The sequence below is a fragment of the Cydia pomonella genome, chromosome 24 (genome assembly GCF_033807575.1).
Source record: "Cydia pomonella isolate Wapato2018A chromosome 24, ilCydPomo1, whole genome shotgun sequence".
Lineage (NCBI taxonomy): Eukaryota > Metazoa > Arthropoda > Insecta > Lepidoptera > Tortricidae > Cydia > Cydia pomonella.
In genome coordinates, this window is record NC_084726.1 from 10,238,664 (window position 1) to 10,260,735 (window position 22,072).

Consider the following 22,072-nt stretch of genomic DNA (forward strand, 5'->3'; position numbering starts at 1 on the left):
GGTCCAATTAGGATCACTGTTCACGTCAAACGCCTCCCATTGGCCCGTCCTATCGTTGATCCTCCTTATTGGTTGGTGCTAAAATTACCGCGTAAACGAACCAATGGTGAGCAGCACCGGATATTGCATGAAGAAAATTTCCTCAGAGATTTGTTTACGCGAACGGTGAGAGGTTGTCGTTTTTCACGAAGTTCCGATAGCTGCGGATATTAAATCGGAATCCGTTATTACCTCTCCCCTCAATAGACTTATCTTCGTTTCGAAAAATTCTCAATTTAAACCAAGGGTTTAAAAAATGCTGAAACAAGTTTTACAGGAGTTTCATTCATCATGTTCCTAAATTAAAGTGATCGATAATATTTTTTTTTTAAAGAACACAAAATGTGTAGCGAATCAATTATGATAACAATGATTACTAATTTACATGCGCTTGAATAGTGTGTGCAATTGAGAGGTAAGTGGTTTCGATGTCTAAATACAATAATGAATGAAAATGAGGGCATTTCGAAGTGAACAATCAACTGTGTGTATGTGCGAATGAGAGCGCACTGACAGCTCACTAGATTAGGGCCAAGCGTTCTGAAACCATCTTAGCAATTTATTGTTTAAAACAAACTAAGTTCTGAATAAAACCCAGACACTTTTCCTTAAAGCTATTTCCTAATAATAGTTATTAACAATGGAACATACAAGAACACTATATGTATTTTCGAGTTATATTTGAATTTATTGTTCTCGTGACATAACGTAAACAATTAGTTTTAGAACGCCGCACCACTCCTTGCGGTTTCTTTTGTGATCTCCAGTATTTTTTTGCAAAAAATAAATAATTATATTGTGTAAAATTCGTTGAAGGTGAAAAAATGTGTTCTTTATGGAATTGTGCTTTTCTATTGTAAGGTATGTCTTAAAGTTGTTTCGCAATCCATTGTTCTGTGCTCTGTACTTAGAAACCTCCACGTACTTACAGAAATAAATAAACAATACTGTTTCCATAAATACCGATCTATTTTTGGGGTTTTGGAACTAACAGAACACATTAACAAGACTTTTAGTATACTTAATCCTGGTTAGGAAGTACAACGAAATTTTAAATATAGAACAAAACCAAAATTAAGTTTATTAACATTTTAAACTGAGTAAATTATGTTTAAAATAATTGGTACTACAAAACATTGTAGTTGATGTCACATTGATGATTCATATTTTGCCTGTTTTTTAACTAGTAACTAACAGTAAACTGTTTTTTGTATTACTTACTAAAGTCATTGAAAATAAAATACATACTACTTAGGCATAGATGTTTAATATCGAGACTAACTAGAGCTGCCACAATGATATTAATTGGTACCATATAGTAATGTTAGTCTTAATTAGTTTTTACTTCCTGCAAATTACTGAGATGATATACTAATTAAATCAAAAGATAAGTTTTATCACAGTAGATTTGCACAGAGTAGTCTATCATCAAATTAATGACTGACAACAACCGATCTGGCCTAGTGGGTAGTGACCCTGCCTAGGAAACCAATGGTCCTGGGTTGGAATCCCGTTAAGGGCATTTATTTGTGTAATGAGCATGGATATTTGTTCCTGAGTCATGGGTATTTTCTATGATTTAAGTATTTATATATGTATTATGTGTATACCTATATCATTGTCTGAGTACCCACAACACAAGCCTTCCTGGCTTACTGTGGGTTTAGTCAATTTGTGTAAGAATGTCCAATATTTATTTTAACATTTTAGTGGCATCAGTGACCAACAGGGAACCAGTAATCCGACATTTTAATTTTATCCAAGAAAATAAGGGTAGGAAGCCGATTATGAGGCAGGCTGTCCAGTAGCTGCACAGTGTTGCTGCATTAGGAGATCTATTCCCTACCCTTATTTTCTTACTCACCCTACCCTTAAGTGTTGGGTTACAGAGCTTATGTGTTGCCTCTCTGTCACACTTGTAAATTGATAAGTAAGTGTGACAGGGAGGCAACATGTTGAATGTGGTTTGCAATAGGCACTCTGTCCCTGTCGGTCACTGGTGCCACTATGCTACCATCACTCTCTATTCAGAGTAAACCTAAACAGTTTTTTATCAAGCAGATATGTCTGCAAGTGACACTACAAAATTTTTATATTAAAAGAAAAATTCACCACTTCTAGCAACACTCGAATTTGCGATCTCTCTAAAATTTCTGAGTAAAACCATGGGCCTGGAAGGCCCTATGATAAGTTGCCATTTTTTGGTTTCTTCTCTTTCTCGGTAGCCAAAATAGCTACAACGGAACCCTTATAGTTTCATCATGTCCGTCCATATGTCACATCCATTTTGGAACTAAACTCAGTAGGTGTATTTTGTGGGACTATGCTTAGAAGTTTATATGTTAGCTTGGTTGGTTATTAATTATTTAAATTATAAAATAATTATTTTTTCATTTCAGACTTATGAATAAAATGAAGATCTTTTTTTTTGTAAAGATTGTGTTACATGTGTGCACATCGGTTGATAGATTTCTAGTCTACTGTGCCTTTGTCTATTACACAAACTACAAAAAATCTATACAATAGGTACTGCTTGAAAATGTCACATATTGTATTAACACGAAATATGCTTGTAATTTTATATGAATAACTAGTCAGAGCATCCTTATGGCAAGCGCCAATGTGGTACCTTTGTGTGATATCTCATTAACATAAACATTACGGGAAAGGTTTCTACAGATAAGAAGTCTAATGTATTATGATTAATGGCCAATATCTTATCACCTGAATGAAAGTAGTTATTCAGAGGATGTCGATAACACAAATCATTCAATATCATATGCTTGTCATAGATAATAGTCTTAACGAGTTTTGATGTTTCTACGTAATTTAAAAATAAAGATATTTATTATCAGAAACATACAGTACAAGAATAAAAATAATTAAAATCAATAAGACGCAAGGTGCCCATCATGCTTGCTGCGTTTCCGCGTTTAACCGCGTTGTAATATGTCCAAATTTCTTTTATGCAATTTTTCTTTTGTACATAGTGGACACATGTAAGTCGAAGTAATTTGTGAATTGATAAGAGTTTGTACACTCGCCACCCTTACCACGCTCGCCATAAGAGCCTACCCCTTTGTCGAAAACCTCAGTCAATGGTCATACTCACGTCATACTTATTTTATGGACTGGTGTTTATCGGACATGTCTTGCTCCTGCCCTGCAAAAATCGGCAGACTGTTTTGTTTCGACAACCGACAATGTGGTACCTTTTGGTTGAAAACGTCACAACGGGTTTTTAAGTTATTTCAGTCATTGGGGCAACATCATTAAAGAAATACAAAAATTAATATCTACATCGAACTGTCTTTGAGAAAAACGCAATTTACTTAACTGATTTGCAAGACCGGAGTGATCCCAAGTGTTCCGTGAACAAAGTTATGTTGGGAACACTAAAAATGAGAGTCAATCAAAATTGCATTCCATTCACTGTTGTGTAAAATCATCTATTTACTTGCTGTGATACACCAAACGCCCAAGTCAACTAAATACCAGTGGCGGAACGTTCAAAGAACTCGATTCCCACCGCCTTGTCTTATTTCAGCCCGTAGAGTACTTTCACGATCGGTTCATGGAGAAAAGGAAAGCAAAATTACGAATATTTCTGGCGCGCCGCCACTGCTAAATACCTAACCTACATGGAATAATCAAATATTCCAAATATAGGCACATTTTATTGAAACATAAATTTAATAATATCTCATACAATAGGTACTTACAACGAACTTAATGCAAAAAGTTAACAATACTTTTCTACAACCTGTTAGTAAAAACATTCAAGGAAAAAATAACAATATACCAATCAAATTGAAACCTTAGTCCTGTAGTTATAAGGTACCTGTTACAGTATAGTCTTTGTTTCAGTAATGTCCTAAGTAATGATTCATAGTTTCCTGTTTAGTTAGGTAGTTTTTAATTAATTAATTTGGTGCTGTTTGAGGCTAATAAGCCAATGCTTTGCTTGACATCTGTCTATTTGACAAGCTTTTATTTAAGAGGAAAAGGGATGATCAATTCTCCATACAAACGTAATCCTCATTTTCCTCCCTGGATATTGACATTATAGAAAATATTTTTACAGAATTTTATGTATTTTAGTCATAGCTATGCTCGACCGTTTGATTTTTTTATTTGACATTTGAACCTCTTCCCGATATACGATTTAGCTGAAATTTTGCATGCATATGTAAATCGGATAAGAATGCAATATTATGATGTCATTTAGCTGATCTGGTGATGGAGACAGGAGGTGGCCATGGGAACTCCGTGATAATACAACGCAAACTGTGTTTGGGGTAGTTGGTATTGTCTCGATGAGTATTAGTTGCCTGTAGATCGAAAAGTACAGTCAGCGATAAAAGCTTGTACCAAAAATGAAATATTTGCCAAAAACTTATTTAAATTTTGCTTGTTACTCTTATTAGTAAGTAATCATATTTTAAGTGTTGTTCGGGTATTTTGGCCACGGCTTAATTGGGGGACGTGAGGTCCGCACGGCAACCTAACTTACATATCCTAATCTCAAGAATTGACACAGGCATTGGTTTTTACGAAAGCGACTGCCACCTGACCTTCCAATCCAGACATGAAACTAGGCCTTATTGGGATTGGTCCGATTTCCCCACGCTGTTTTGATTCACCGAAAACCAATTTGCTATATCAAATGATATTTCATGTTTAAATGTCAAGGAACTCTTTAGTTCAAGCCGGGGTTCGAACCAGGAACCTTTAGTTTAAAAGTCGCACGCCTCACCGCTAGGCTACCAACGCTTATATAACAATAATAATATTGTATATTTTTTCTACCGATGCCGTTGTAGTATCATAATCAATAACATGAATAACCATTGTACCTAACTATTAGGGAATGCAAAAACCGGAGGTTTTTCAAAACCGGTTTTTTCTTCGGTTTTACCACAAAAAAAACCGAAACCGGTTAAAACCGGTTTCGGTTTTTAGAATTAACAATTCTTAAATTCATCGCCATGGAATAAAGAAAAGATTGCTTTACGTGTAAAAACGAATGCTAGTATAGTTCGAGGGTTGCTACTTATATATCTGGAAACAAAAAAACAAACGTACACGGCTGAAAATGGTTTTATTGTTTTTCAAAGTATTCCCCTTGATGATCTATGCACTTTTGCATTCGTGTGAACCAATTTTTGAAGCACTTCTACCACTCCGCCTGAGGTACCTCCATAACGTGTTGTTTGAATGCGTCGACAGCATCTTCAGCGGTCGAAAATCGTTGACCGCGTAATTTATTTTTTATATTGGGAAATAAATAAAAATCATTGGGTGCCAAGTCAGGGCTGTACGGCGGATGACCCGTGAATTCCACATTTTGACCTTCCAAAAATAGAGTTGTTTCGCGTGACGTATGACAGCTGGCATTGTCATGATGAAGAATGATTCTTCGTCGCTGGTTAGTTTTACGAATTTGTTCAAATACTTCCGGTAAGCAAATGGTCGTGTACCAATCTGAATTAACCGTTTTACGGTTTTCTAGTGGCACTGTAGCTACATGGCCATTAATACCGAAGAAGCAGGCCACCAATTGTTTCAATGTACTTTTTGCACGAGTAACTTTCGTAGGGTTCGGCTTATTTTGAAACACCCATACCGTTGATTGTTGCTTCGTTTCGGGATCGCATGCAGATTCGTCACCTGTATAGATGTTATAAACGGCCTTTGAGTCACCACGGTTATATTTTTTTAACATTTTATTGCACCATTCAACGCGAGCATCTTTTTGCTCCTTAGTTAAGTTGTGCGGTATCCAACGCGAACAAATTTTTTTTACAGCTAAATGATCATGTAATATGCTATTAATGCTAGTCATAGAAATACCCAGTCGACTCTATCTCGCGGTACGTAACATGTCGGTCGTCCAATATAAGTTTTCGCACAGCCTCAATATTTTGTGGTACAACGACCGATTTCGGGCGACGTGCCTTAACTTCGTCCGTAAGCATACTACGTCCACGATTGAACTCACTAAACCAGTGATACACAGTAGTTTTAGATGGTGCTTCATCACCAAAAGTTGAAGTTAGTTGATCTATGCACTGTTGTTGCGTTAAACCACGCCGAAAATCATAATAAATCATAGCACGAATATTTTCACGAGTGAGTTCCATTCTTGCAGCGAGATGACATTTAAAACCCGTCAAAAACAAAACACTAGCTTTAATAAGAAAGAAAAAATATACCGGCCAGCACTTAAACAAGTTCAAATTTTACCATGGAGGTCAAATATACTATTTAAGAAGATTGTAATCCCGGTTTCCGGATATATAAATAGCAGCCGTCGTATATACACGATTTTATCACGAAATTAAAGACAGAATATCTGACTATTTTATTGTATTGTATGGGAATTGTCAAATGACTTAATGTTATTTGTAACTAGGAATAGGAACAAACCAATTATATAAAATTATTTTTTTGGTTTGTTGATCAAAAACACCACATTATTTGATTTGATGTCGATTCAACCGGTTTAGGACCGATTTACACCCTTAAAATGAATAAAACATGCAACTTAGTTAAATAAATAAAAAAACCGAATAAAACCGAAACCGGTTTTTTCAAATTCTAAAAACCCGGTTTTGGGTGTCCGTCAAAAAACCGGTTTTAACCGGTTTTTTCGGTTTCGGTTAAAACCGGTTTGCATTCCCTACTAACTATAGTTCGTGTCATCCACGAAGACGCGCAGATTTGTCAAATCTAACGTTTAATAACATTACAATACGTCAAGCCACGCGTCTTCGTGAACGACACGATCTATAAACGATTTTGAGTAATTTCTGACAAAGCAATATTATGCTCCAATTATTCATTGTACGCACTTAGCACATTTAGAATGATACGGGGCCTCAATGTACCTGCTTAATTAGGATGCTTAACATTGCCTAGTTAAGTTTGTGCCTTTCTTTAATGCTGTTTAGTTAAATCCCTTTTTCTGTCTGATAAAAACCGGACAAGTGCTAGTCGGACTCGCCCACCGAGGGTTCCGTACTTTTTAGTATTTGTTGTTATAGCGACAACAGAAATACATCATCTATGAAAATTTCAACTATCTAGCTATCACGGTTCATGAGATACAGCCTGGTGACAGACGGACGTATGGACGGATAGACAGCAGCGGACTAGCGGAGTCTTAGTAATAGGGTCCCGACCTTTTGGGTAAGGAACCCTAAAAACAATAGGTATTAGAAAGCCAAGTGTTACTTAGTTAACAGATGGATTTTCAGACGTACAATTAAACCAGCATGCTCGAGTACGATGTGACAAAATGTGGATTTAGGATCATAGGCCCTAATTTTCATAGGGTAAGTTTTAGACATCAGAACTACCATGTATACTGGTACAGTCACTCAACTCCACTCATTCTGCCGTACTCGGCTACCACCAGTTTTGACATTGACATATTTCTCTCACGTCTACGTCACTTACTTTAGTTACTTTGTATTCATCTCGCTCGCACTAATTAATATGCCAGTACTGAGCGAGATGCATAGAAAGTAAGTTACGTAGACGTGAGCGAATATGTCAGGATCAAATAGTGATGACGCAAAAAAAAAACAAAAAGCAAAAAAAAAAAAAACAAAAAAAAAAATAGTGACGACGAGCTTAAAATTAGGTACACTTGCACAGTCTGTGCTATTAATTTGATTCTGACCGTAGCCAATACCTATTTACTTCATCTAAATAACGTCACAGGTAAAAGGAAAACTTATGGAAATACCAGAGCACTTATAATTAATACCTCATTATTCGATTTCTTCCATAAACATAACGTATGTACGGTAATACTGATAATTCTAGATAACACGTCGATATCAGTATACTTAGTTCTCGTTCTATTATAGTTTTAATTGAGAAAAGAGTGCTTTTTGTTCTTTAAGTGTTGGTAAGAAACATTTCTGCTTAGAATTGTATTTTTGAATAAAGGATATTTCAAATGATTAAAATTCTTCGGCTGAAAACGAGACTCCGGGACACAGCCCTACCAAGTGAGCTACTGAATATTATAACCGGTAAATGTATTTTTACATTCGCTGAAAATATTTCCTTATTTATGGCATTCGGAAATCGTATCATTGTGACAACTGCTTAGTCCTACAGCCATAGGTATACACCGTGTTTTTTTTTATTTCCGTTAATTTTGAGGGTGCATCCCTGAGCTTAAATTAAGTAACTTTCTCAAAGACACCGGTATTATAATTAACTCCATTTCGGAGATAATCATTCATTTTTATCTTATAAGGCCCTTACGAGCATGTACACTTGCCTTAGGGCCTTTTTACATATTGATTAGTGTTTAGTGCGAGTTCATACATTTGCTACTAAACCGTAAGTACTATCTAGGACGATCGATGTACGAAATGACATTCACATTTCACAGTTTTCAATTGTTTGGTTGTAGTTAAATGTAATGCCCGTGTTACAACAACGCTATATGCAACATTTAATTACTTTTTATAAGAATAAGAATTTTTTTATTGCCACATATTACAGGTTCACTATAAAACAAAAAATAAAAATAAAAATTACATAATAAAGAAGAAGAAAAAGAATCAACAATTTATTAATAAATAATGTATATACAAATTAAATGTAAGTTACAAGAATTATAACTACTTATGAAATAAACTAATATAACTAAACCTAACTCAAAAAGTAAAATAACTAAAATGTACACTCCAACCCTTGGCCTCTTGGCAGAGTGCCCATCACACAGGCAGCATTCCCGCGCTGTATCGCAATAGCGAGTCTTTGCGCGAAAAAGCTGCCTGCACGAGGGTCTCCTGTTAAAAAGAATTATAATAATTTATACATATGAATAACGCAGAAATATTGGGCAAAGGGTTCCAGTCTCAACGTGTGATGGGCCGAGATGCCCAGCGCTGGTTTTTAGACCGGTAAATAGTTTAAATAAATAACATTTTTTATAAACTAACTATGCTATTTAGTTCCTTTAAACGTGCTTACCGATACCCCGAAGTTAATGGGGTTCAATAAAAACACGGTGTATACAGTGAGCAACTTAATGTACTTTGTTTAAGCTTATGACACAAAAAATTGATAACCCGCTTAATATAATTAGGTACCTATATTTATTTATTTAAACATGATTGCACAATAACATGAAGATACAAATGGTGGTCTTTAATGTCAGAGTCAGAAGGTATATTCTCTCTACCAGTCAACTGGGCTAAAAATTGAGTTGGTGCGGGACATGATAGGCGTAGGCAGGTACAGGCAGGGGGCAGCAGCAGCAGAACATTACTTGTACATGAGAAAACACACTGGACAAAAGGCGTAATTAATGCCATAGTCTTCTGTGGAGATTAAAACTATTTGTGTGGTGTGGTTATGTGGTATAGAATTATTAGTCCAGCCTTACTCGACCTTTTTCATGAGTAGCACAAAGACGGTTTTCCCTTGTAACCACGGGTCACAAGATGCATTTGCTTAAAGGTGAAATGGTTATGTATGGAGGAACATCTGGCGGACTACCTAGAAAAGCCTCGCGGGCCGCTGGTTGAGTATGGCTATCTTAGTCCGTAACTTATAAACATCTGTTCTTATCACACAAATATATAGACCTTCTACACTAGCTTTCAGCAATTGTAACTATTAATTTGTTATCATTTAATTAACATTTTCTTTCGCAGCATAAAATGACGTAACCATGTCAGGCGGCAACTCATCAAAGGGCAAGTCCCACGCCCGCCACTCCGGCTGGGAGGAGGCGGGGGGAGAGTTCTACCAAGAGTTATACCCTGGAGCTGAGCAAGAATTATTTGACAATCTACAGCGAGCCGATGCCAACAAACTAGCGACACTATTGCCTTCAAAGCAGGCGAGAAGTGAGTATACGAGGGTTCAGAGTGGGATCAGAAATGTTCTAATAACTTACATATTATCTAGCGATGCTTTTGCCTCCAATGCATGCCCGAAGTGAGGCTACACTGGATGTTATAAAATGTTATATAACATTGTGTGATAAGTACAACATAATAAAACACTCTCAATACTATCGTGTTGTCCCTATCACACGATGTTTTATAACGTTATATAACAGCCAATAAGTGGGAAAGGGCAATTTTTGAACGGGCTTGGGGTGAGTTTTACCTAAAATTACACACTGCGACGCTAGAGCCTCGCATCTATGCCATTCTCGCGTAGAGACTACATATAGCTATAGGTAGGTAAATACGTTACTAAAATTATAAAATTAATAGAATTTATTTTGTGTTCCAGCAACGACAGTGAAACGCGTACGGTCTCAGAATGAACGAAGACAATCCACCTACGCGCGCACCACTCAGAGCCGAGACATACATCTGTCTATGTTGCCCGACCTATCAGGTACGATGCATAATTATGAGAGACCCCTCACTAGCGTCGCCCAGTATCGGCGTCTAATCAAATTTGGCTGCTGCTCGACACAACGTAGGCGCAACTGCGGTGCGACGCCATTTTCCATAACGCTGACTAGATGCCGACGCTCGGATGACACTAGTGTGGGGGTTGCCCTAAAATGTAAACACAACTTACATGTTATGTACTATGGACGTGACATCGAACTTCTTGGGAAATCGTGAGTCCTTCATTCGTAAGTAGGTATGGAAGGGTACAGCTAGAATGGAAAAGTAAAGGTAAAATATAACATATATATATATTCAGTATTGGCCGTAATCGTCAATTAAAACTAAATACAAATAAAATAAAATAAAAATCTGACTTCAAGTCCATATCTTGTTAGAACCTAACCTAACCCACTTTTCTGCCTACATTTTGTTTTCATGCAGGGTCGCATCGCTATGTCCAGCTGATCGCCTGTACATGTCGAATTTCTCAACTGATTTTCGTAAAATTTTATGAGCAATTTCGATAATTATATGGAATTATTTTGTCTATTCTGTTTTTGTATTTTTATGGTCGGAACATTTTTAAATCCGTTAAAGTACAAGGGGACGGACTGTTGCGCTGGCGGTCCGGGCGCGGCGCGTGGGCAGTCGCGGGCGCGTGAGTGAAGGCGGGGTACAGAGCAGAATCAGAGGCGTGCCCGACGGGGCAGACGGATGAGGGCAGACGACGTTGGCGGTTTTGTCTATTTTCAGAATTATCCAGAGCAATTTTCGCTTATATTTCAACTACCAATTTGGGCTTTAAAGATTTTTTATTTCTCATAAAGAAAAAAGTTCACTTACAATGAGCTTTACACATTCACTGCCAGACAAAAATCGGCGCACTGACAAAAACCCGTCCAGCGGGTTCAGCGGGACAAAGTTCACGAGCGCCCAGCAGTGAATGTGTTAAACTATAAACAATTTCATACGTGGTTTACAATCACATCCAGCTAGTCGATGATACCTAATCACTGATATATTTCTTCAACTTCGTTTCAAACATTTTTAATCTTCTATCGTCATAATGTCCTATAATATTAGTCAATCAAATCAATCAAATTAGTTAGTCAATTTGTGTAATAATGTCCTATAATATTTATTTATACTCGTACTAATGGAAATATTGATTTATTCTGTGAACAGAAGTATACACGTTATATGGTTAGTTAGCTGCTTAACAAAATTAATGCCTTAGCAAAGAAAGGGTAAACTCAATGTCAGTCAATTTTCGAAAAAAAAATCCCAGTCCTGGCAGCGATCTGTGGCTGCGTGTGTATTTTGACATCATTAAATTCCTGCGATACTTACTATAGGTCTTGTCTACTAAAATGAACGAAGAAATTAGTAGGTTAGGTTACCCATCACAAAAACGTGCTTACAGAAAAGTAGGTTAGATTAAAACTGCGACCTCCACACGAAGAAATTGCTACGTTAGGTTAGGTCAGAACTGTGACCCACCACACGAATAAACTGCTACCAAAAAGTATGTTAGGTTAGAACTGTTATCAGTTAGGTTTTAGAACTTTACATAGATAAACTAGTAGTTCGCCCCGAACTGAGAACTCGCGGTTCGCCAAAAAGATATATCAATTGAATGTACTTAGTCGGTAAAGGATCGAAACCCGCGTGCAATTAAAATAAACTGTATCTGTGGTAAGCCGTATTCTTTCTTGTCTACTGTCAAATACCTACATTCTGTTTATTTTACTTCATTTTTACCTTGCTAATTATTTTAAAATCGTAAATTAAAAACAATATTATTAATGTGTAAACCGAGCACTTTCGTTTGATACCAAACTCGACCATTCTTTCGTGCAAATAAGATGACCAGAATAGCAAGACCCCTCACAAGTAGCTTTTTGGCCTTCTAGGCTTTTGTAGCCCTTTGATCGAACATGCTCATAATTTAATGACTTAAATATAATGCCCTGAACTATACGTTTACCGAATTTCACCTTAATTAGAGCAAATTTACTTAAGTTAGTGTCCATCAAACTATCCTCTGATAGTTCTTCTTAGCATCTTAAAAACTTCAAAATGCCGGGACGTGCCCAAGGTCAGCCGTGTGTTCCAAGTTGAATGTAAGAACTTCACTTCGCTTCGCTCGCTCGTTCGATTAACTAGAAGGCGCTTGTATTACTTTACAATAAACGATTTTTATCTCTGAGATTAAATTGTACAATTATACATTTTGTTATTATGCATTTCGCACTTTATACTTATTGAATATAATATATTATATCATACAAATTATAAATTTGTATACCTACTTTATTATATTAGTTACCCATTGAAAGCAGGTGAAAATCGTTAACTGATTTCACCATTTTATATTAACAGAATGTAAGTACAGATGTGTAAAGAAAACTGAACTCACCTCAATTTCTCAGAATTTGCGAACCGTGATCAATAATTATGCTCATTACCTGCGAAATCTCACGATAACCAATACGTTAACCTTAGTTGAAACAGTTCTACGCAATATTTTCAGTCGAGTGAGAGTTTACCTGTGTGCTGGTATGGTGAATATTTATAGGTGTTGTGCGTCAAAGTGTTTTTGTTAATATGATAACAGGTAATTCTTACTGGCGAAGTTTGAAAGTGTTACTGTTTGATATACTATAAAGTGTAACTAATACAAGCGGAAACTTTATTAGTTATTCTTTATACAGTATGTAATAGAACAAAAGGCAAAGAAAGAGACCCGTTAACGTTTAGGTCATACTCAGCAATTTTTGCTATAGAATCAACCCCGACATCGCGAAATTGATTCTCCCATAAGAAATTTCAACATCAGACCAGCAAAATGTATGAAACAGGTAAAAAAATTTCGCTCTGATTATCGCGGTTGGTCCCATAGTAAAAGTTGCTCAGTATGACCTACACATTAATAAAAAAATATATATATTTTTATTTCAGAACCATAAGAATTCCATAAAACATTGTTAGTACCGTCGTTATAGCTAGGGGTTAGTAAGTACATTAAAATCAAATCAAATCCAAACATAATAAGAATAATAAATAATTAATAATATTGATATAATAAAAATAACAATGAAATCACGATTCATAGTAAAATAAAAATTAGTTGAAATAATGAATACAAAAATAATTAATAAATTAACATGTCAAATTCAAAATAAAATAGACTAGAATAATAATAATCTTAAATTGTAGTATGTATCATATTATTGTACAATAAGTTCGTAGATTTAATACTTAACTGTAGTTTGTTCTGTACATAGTGTAGTGTTCATATTGTTTAATAGTTGTATGTAGTCTATTATCTATTAGTTAGTCGTAATTTGTATTTCTTTGCAGATCGGATACTCCACCGAACACTGTCTATGACCGTAATAAGATTCATATACTAGCCGTGTCTTATCCAACCTCGACATTGGCAGAATCATCAACACCTTGATGGAGCCATAACATGAAAAATTGATTGAATTACGATGTCAAAATTTACTATTTCTATTCATATTCCCATAAATAATGATTTCATGTCAAAAGAGCAATAGGTACAAGTATAAAAATGTCGTTATATTTTAATTAATAAATTAATGTTAATTTATGTTCTGTTACATACTGTATAATACATACGAGTATATTAGATTCATATTTAAGTATTGAGTTACCTAAGTTATATTAGCAATATTCAAAATGCAGACATATAAACAAACACCTACACAATATGGGTAAAACAGACAGTCCCATGTGCAGAGCGTGCATGGAAGAAGAGGAAACTGCAAACAAGTAGAAGTATTCAGGAACAAATACCTAGGGACTCCGTGCGCACTAAAAGAGGCAATTAGCAACCTGAAACCATTGCTAGGCTTCGTGGAGCTGGGGTGGTTAGAGTAGCGCGCAAAATAGACACAATGGCTGTGGACTTGCGGAAAATGCCCAGAAGCACTAATTAACTAATGCAGATCGATCTGTAGCGATAAGGCCGCCTGTTGTTTACCTCTATCTTCATGTATTATATATGTTTCCATGTACATTTATACTGAGGTTGTACAATAAAGAGGATTTGTAATGCAGATGTATTGTGACGTGCCTTGTATTGAGCCTTTCAACTGATTGGCTTAAAGAACTTACAATACTTTTACTTACACACAGATAGAGGCGTGTCCGCCCTCTAACGGTTTTTTTTTTATACTACGTCGGTGGCAAACAAGCATACGGCCTGCCTGATGGTAAGCAGTCTCCGTAGCCTATGTACACCTGCAACTCCAGAGGAGTTACATGCGCGTTGCCGACCCTAACCCCACCCCCCTCGTTGAGCTCTACTACACTACGTTACTATAAAAACCTCTACGGTACTATAAAAACCCGATAAAATATTTTCTTCCCGTCCACAGAATACCATTTCCCCTTTTACCTCTCCGGAAATTTCACTTAAGAACGTTGGTCCTGCTCAGACCGACGAATGACTAATCAGGGCATTTAACCCAAGGAAGTTTAATAAGGCCGTGCACCTTTTAATGAACAAGGTTCTGACCGTGGGGCGAAGTCGTTGTCCTGTTATCAGCACGAGTTTATTATTGTATGACGTATCTAGTGAATTCTAGTGCGGGAAAGTAGCACCATATGTACCTACTGTAAATGTTAAAAATAACAAAGTGTAGTTTCAGTAACAAAACATTTAAAAATACTATAATAAAAACTTTTTAACAATAAATAAAACCGACTTCAAATAATACCAAAAGCGCCATACATGTACAGTCAGCATCAATAGTAGCGGATGAAACAACGCGCCAAAAGTATCTGATGTTCCGGATAACATTTCCAAATACAGATAAATCTCTGAAATTCACGTTCCTAAGTATATCTTTTACGGTCTTAATTGTTCTACGAATAGAACCACAACTTTATATTAAACTGTTACAGAATGGCAAATACTTTTGACACCTTGTTTGATCCGCTACTTTTGATGCTGACTGTACCTATAACATTTGAAGAGTTCCCTCGATTTCTCCAAGATCTCATCATCAGACCCCGACTTGGTACCAACGGGACCATCTCGGGATTATACCCGTTCGATTAAAAAACATTTGAAAATGGGTTCACGATTCTCGGAGATATCGAGTAACATACATACAAAAAAAAATCAGTCGAATTGAGAACCTCCTCCTTTTTTGAAGTCGGTTAAAAATGATAGAAATGGTAGATTAACAGAGTATGGTATAAAATTGCAAGTAAATGAAAGCCAAGTATTTATTTTTTATTATTTTAAACTTTACTGCACTTCAAAAAAGGTACAAATGGCGGACTTAATGCCACTCAACCGCAGGGCCAAACAGAAAAATGACAAATATATTTCTATGTATGTTATGTTTCACAGAGAACCTGTCAAATGAGGAACGGACATGGGAGGAGATCATGCAGATCAAGGCCATGCCGGTGCCCATGAGCCAAAAGAGGGACCTCAAGGCCAGGCTACAGGTAAAACAAACAATTTCATCATTTTTTTTAAACAATAATATATAGGTAAAAAACTTAAGTAAGTCACCTGTTGTATGTAGTTGTGACGTGTTCGAATAGACATTTGTTTTGTTTGTGTGTGTCTTTTAAACATGTATTGTCTATCAGTCTACAGACGAGACCAAAGCACTGTACAATTATTACCCGTATGTGGCTTTTCATGTCAAAAGGTACCTTAGGCCTAAAGGCCTAAGGCTTATGGTAAACCATTAGGCACATTTTTATTTTTTATATGGAAAACTATATTTGAACACAATTATGTAGCCGTCATACTCGTAGTTATTTTACAGTTGATATATTATGTTAATTTAAGGAGTTTGGGTTACGCAAGTTCTTATTTTTCGGTTTGGTCACACGGACGCGTACGCGGTGCTTAGTTGATAAATTAACTATTTCGCGATAAAGCGTTCTTTTAGATAGCAGCGTTATGACCTAGATCGCGTTTTGTTGGCTAGAAACAATCAGAGACACCTCGATACTAATGAAGTTTCCAGATGTTGAAGCGGTTATTGGGTGTGGGTAATTTCAAAATAAACACCAACGCTTACAAATTACTAATTATATTTTAACAAAAACAATAATGGGAAAAAAACTGAGCGGAGGTCGTGGTAAGGTCCGTTAGGTTATCAATTAGCCTGTCTGATTTCATTGGCGTAGTAGGGTACTCCCCTGACGTGGCAAGGTGAACGAGCAGGGCCCGGGTCGGTCGTCGGGACGTCTCGGGAAGCGCCGAGGTCAGCTGGTGGGTGAATCGAGGAAGACTCTGGCTGGCTTCCTGCTCTGCGGCCGGATCAGCAGGTCCCTCCTGCCGCCGCCGTAGGCTTACGCCGTACAAGTGCACCCCTTAACCGGGGTGCACAACGGAAAATACGTTATTTGATTAGTTCGTTAGGTAGCTCATTACTGCGAATTAAGTATTTAAAAAAAAAAAAAATTAAATTGTTCACGGCGAACACTGCCGATTAAACTATATTACTTGAAATCGAACCGGCGCGTGAGACGACACGGCACAAGGCTCGTGAACGCGACCGGCAACGTCCGTCCTTTAAGACGATTGCGCGCAGAGTCAGGAGCGGAGATATATGGCCAGCGCTATAAGAATGTTCTCGAGAGTAAAACTGCTGACGCAAGTAGTTCGGCCGAGAGTACACTCGCGGGCATTATGTTGCATTATTTAAAACAAATTAACATATTGGTTTAAGACCTATAATATTTATTATTTAAAGTATTAGATGAGATTGAGATTACGATTAATTTAATACCTATAGTAACGTGCATCGTTACAATGTAACAGCATTATATGAACATTGTGAAGTGACATTGCAAGTCAGACGGAGTAAAGATATGCAATATAGTATTGCAGCACTTCAAACACATCAGTAGTATCAAAAGAGCAAGATGAGCCACCGATTCTGTCCTTTTCAGCTTAATATCTGAAAGTTCCCTCACTGAGGGACCAGTATATTAAACTGATTTTTGTAAACCGACGGGATGTTCGGGGCTCGCTCCACTCCCGTCACGGGTCGGCCCGGCATTGCAGTGCCGCCGGGATTGGCCCACTTAATTTTTTTTTTTTAATACTACGTCGGTGGCAAACAAGCATACGGCCTGCCTGATGGTAAGCAGTCTCCGTAGCCTATGTACACCTGCAACTCCAGAGGAGTTACATGCGCGTTGCCGACCCTAACCCCACCCCCCTCGTTGAGCTCTGGCAACCTTACTCACCGGCAGGAACACAACACTATGAGTAGGGTGGGTTTGGCTGCGGTCTTCTGTAAGGTGGAGGTACTTTCCCAGTTGGGCTCTGCTCTAGATCTGGAATGACATCTGCTGTGCTGTGCCCTACCACACAAGGCGAGATGACATTCACATTGCCCATACCTCTCTTTTGGACGTAGTTTAAGGACATACCCGGGTCCAAAACACACATAATTATATTAATAATAGATTTTGTATCGTAACAACCAGTCAATATCGATCCCCTTATTACGATTAAAAAACCCATTCTTAGTACTTTCATTACTAATCTCGGATCCGTAATTAGATGAAGGATACTGACGTTTGCAAGTGTGTTTAAATAAATAAATAAATAAATAAGCCTGATTCAAAATATACCGTGAGTCCTAATTATTTTTTGGAACTTCCAGAACGCTACAAAACTCCGCCTCGTGGGCTTCGAGCAGCTCCAATGGCGTCAAAGAAAAGTATGGCATCGCTTCCGCATCCGGTTCACGGAAATTATGGGCAAACTGGAACTTTGGCAGTCCCCCATGCGAGAGATAGAGGGCAGCTTCGGCACTGGTGTGGTATCGTACTTCCTATTCCTACGCTGGCTACTATTCCTAAACCTAGTAATATCACTAGTTGTAGTCACCTTCCTAATATTACCAAAGACTTTACTAGTCGAAGACACTCAAGAATGTAATGAGGACTTCCCTAATTCCACGGAGTGTTGTTCCGAAGCGTATTTGGAAAAGAATTTAACTGACAGTAATATTTTTTTCGATGTAATACAGGGCACTGGATGGATGGAAAGAACAATTTTGTTCTACGGTGTATATAGCAACCAAATATATACGTACTTTTTAGAAGGTTTGTTGAATTCACGAATGTATTATAACATGCCATTGGCGTATATATTAGTACCTATATCTTGGGCGCTGTTATCTTTGATAGCAATAGTCAAAACCGGAGCGAAAGGATTCAAAGAAAGGTTAGTAGAAAGCGAGGGACAATTCTACATGTATTGTAACCTGGTGTTTGGTGGGTGGGATTTCTGCATACATAATGACAAGTCGGCGAAAATAAAACACAAGGCGATATACAACGAAGTCAAGGGATGTCTTGAACAGGAGAGGTTTAAAGAAGAAAAGCAACTTAGAAGCAAAGAGACTCAGATATTATTGCATTTGAAACGAATTTTTATCAATTTAATCGTTTTTGCCATATTAATAGCGTCTGGTATACTTATCTATCTAACATTTAACTATACTATAGATAAACTCGGCGAGTTATTAAGCGACTCGAATTTGTCATCGAATTTCGACGCTGCTAACGCGACGCAAGCGCAACCTATAACCTTAAGGCTATTCAGAGAAGGATCATATTCCTTTAGCCAATTGCAAACCACTTTACTCGAGTTCCTTCCATACATTTGCATCGTCGCTTTGAACATTATTGTACCAGAACTCTTCAGTTATTTAATCAAATTTGAAGATTATACGCCAGCTAGTGTTATAATAGTAACATTGCTCAGAACAGTCCTGCTCAGACTATCTTCATTAGGCGTTCTTTTAAGCCAAATATATCACAGAATCACGGGGAAACACGGTGGAGTCTGTGCATATAATAACGATGATTCTCTAGCCTTAGAATGCTGGGAAACATACGTAGGCCAACAATTATACAAGTTGATACTTACCGATTTCGCGTTGCAATTCTTCACAACCTTCTTTATCAATTTACCTAGAGCTTTCATAGCACGCCATACTGTTAGTCGATGCTTTAAAATCATTGGCGAACAAGATTTCTACTTACCAAAACATGTCTTAGACATAGTTTATACACAAACTATCATCTGGATGGGTACTTTTTTCTGTCCATTCCTACCGATAATGGGGACTGTGTTTTACTTTATAATATTCTACGTGAAAAAATTCACTTGCTTAGTAAATTGCACGCCTTCCCCTGTTGTATACAAAGCGTCTAAATCTAAAAGTCTTTTCATGTCAGTGTTACTTCTAGGTTTCGTTGTGTCTATCGTCCCGGTCGCTTATTCTATCGCTGAAATATACCCTTCAGTTAACTGCGGGCCTTATAGAGGTTTGACAACTGTCTGGTCATTCGCTGTAAGCACTTTTGTTAACTTACCGCCCGCTATAAGAGAATTCGTGTTTTTCATAGGAACGTCAACTTTTGCGATCCCCGCGTTCGCTGTAATGCTATTCGCTTTATACTACTACTGGGCTGTTGCGGCAGCTAATAGACATATGGTAGTAGTTTTAAAGAATCAACTAGTCCTAGAAGGGCATGATAAGCAGTTCTTGCTGAATAGATTGAGCGCTTTCATTAGACAGCATCAAAAAAGGTGTGAGAGGAGGAACAGAGCGAGTTTTGCAGACGATGATTCGTCTATTAGGCAGAGTTCTAGGTAGTCTGGTTTTGAAGCGACGTTAGGACTTATTGTACAGTATTGTTACGCGGCTGGCGCTAAAATATCTACACACAATTGTGTTAAAGTCTGTCTAAGTTTTTAGTCTTGGACTTAATTTGTTGAGCCATTTAGGGTTTACTTTACATTGGACATTTCATGTGAGAGTCAGAATGGCGGGTGTACCTAAATAAAAATAAATAAAAAAAAGCTTACCATATTTGGGTACCTAATTTGTAGTATTTAGTGCAAAAAAAATTAAAGTTACCAATAAATAACAGTACACCCGCCATCCTGACAGTCAGAATGGCGGGTGTACTTTATTACGCTATGTTCCCGCGAATATTGATAAATTCTATAAAAACCCAGTTTTTGTATCTTTTCTGTACCTTCATATTCAATTATAATATGAGCCAATTAATTTGTGGTTTCCAAGTTTTACTCAATTTACATTTTGTTTGCTAAAATTACACTTTTGCAGGCACTATAATTTTTCACCTTATCGATTTTATTTTTAAGAAAAAAGGCTACAATTATTTTTATTACGCCAGGAATTAGTACCTTTCACGTTCATTCTGATCAGTTCAAAAACTCAGAAAATTATGTCATAAAAAGGGTCATGTCAAAGATCCCTTCTAAGAAAAACCATGTACTGAAAAGTTCGTTATTGATACCGATTAAAACCCGCAAATTAGCGTTTTTTCTTGAATATGGAATCGATAAGGTGAAAAATTATAATGCCTGCAAAAGTGTAATAGCAAGCAAAATGTAAAATGAGTAAAACTTGGAAACCACAAATTAATTGGCTCATATTATAATTGAATATGAAGGTACAAAAACTTGGTTTTTATAGAATTTATCAATATTCGCGGGATCATAGCGTAATAATTGCTACTGTATACTGTCTTTTGTTGATAACTTTAAGTACCGTTAGGTACATTTTTTTTTAATGGAGGTACTAAATAGTACAAATTAGGTACAAAAATACGGGAAGCTTTTTATTTTATTTTTATTTAGGTACACCCGCCATTCTGACTCACGATTTCATACCGTTAGAATGGACAACCAAACTAGCTTGTTCTCAATAATTAAAGAACAAAGTAAGAAAGTGTCATTGTAAATTTCATAATTATAATTTCATAGAAATTTGACATTAATGATGAGTTGATGACTGTCGATTATCAAATCGTTTCGTACGCTATTATAAGTTGAGGCTATCTTAGCGTTTACTTCAAGATTTGTTGTATTCTACTCTTTAAAAGTTAATACTTGGTTCAAGGTTGAGGCATGAATGATTTGATGAATTATAAAACATTTTTGCATTGCTAAAAATAAAATAAAATATATAGGTATACCAATACGTGTATAATAAACATATTGTATGGATGGATGTTTTTCTTTAAAAGATTTGTAAGATAAGTAATATCAGAAAAATAATCTACCTAAGTATTTGAGGAGCGTCTTTTTAAATAGGCTTATTTTTGTATGGTTTTCATAAAAAAAGCCCTTTTGAAAAGACACTCATTTGAATTAAATGAAATATCGGTGTATATTATATAATAAGATGATTTTGAAGACTTGTTCTTATCGAAATTATGTCAAACATCGATTTGACTATAGCCCCAAATTGTTTATACTATAAATTATTTATTTCTAATACGTGTTTTTTATACTTTGTGTTTTTTTATAAACTTTAGCTCAAATTATCTTCCATTTTCTCTTAGCGAATGTTCTTTTTAATGTTTTATTGTAATTATAGTGAATATGTAAATTTTGTACGATTACTGTAATTATAAATAAAAGGCTGCTAGTCAAGTAAGATTAACTCCATGTGGCGGTGTCTGGGACAATGTGTCGTTATCGAGAAAAAGGGTACTTGTTGGTAATCAATAAAGCGGTTATGTCATAAAGACTCAATGAATAATCGACTACATCGATAACCGACGATTGGTACCTTTTTCCTGTAACC

At 36.6% G+C, this 22,072-nt stretch overlaps 1 protein-coding gene and 1 pseudogene across 2 annotated transcripts; both read left to right on the forward strand.

Moving 5' to 3' along the window:
• Window positions 1-163: 163 nt before the first annotated feature.
• LOC133531123 (transmembrane channel-like protein 7) lies at window positions 164-20,766 on the forward strand. Of its 2 annotated transcripts, none has more exons than XM_061869241.1 (5): window positions 164-454; window positions 9,726-9,920; window positions 10,315-10,422; window positions 15,814-15,914; window positions 18,101-20,766. In XM_061869241.1, the coding sequence occupies exons 2-5, from the start codon at window positions 9,743-9,745 to the stop codon at window positions 20,105-20,107; spliced, it is 2,394 nt and encodes a 797-aa protein (XP_061725225.1). In that variant the 5' UTR covers window positions 164-454; window positions 9,726-9,742; the 3' UTR covers window positions 20,108-20,766. The 2 variants fall into 2 exon arrangements, with proteins under 2 accessions (XP_061725225.1, XP_061725226.1); XM_061869242.1 differs by lacking the exon at window positions 164-454 and adding an exon at window positions 466-900.
• On the forward strand, window positions 17,315-17,518 carry LOC133531235 (U2 spliceosomal RNA; annotated as a pseudogene).
• Window positions 20,767-22,072: the final 1,306 nt, after the last annotated feature.

Bases quoted from the DNA above. Each gene is read 5' to 3' on its own strand.
- LOC133531123 (XM_061869241.1), top strand. From the start codon at position 9,743: ATGTCAGGCGGCAACTCATCAAAGGGCAAGTCCCACGCCCGCCACTCC. The intron at 10,423-15,813 runs GTACGATGCATA...TATGTTTCACAG, and splicing joins TATGTTGCCCGACCTATCAG to AGAACCTGTCAAATGAGGAA. The intron at 15,915-18,100 runs GTAAAACAAACA...TGGAACTTCCAG, and splicing joins ACCTCAAGGCCAGGCTACAG to AACGCTACAAAACTCCGCCT.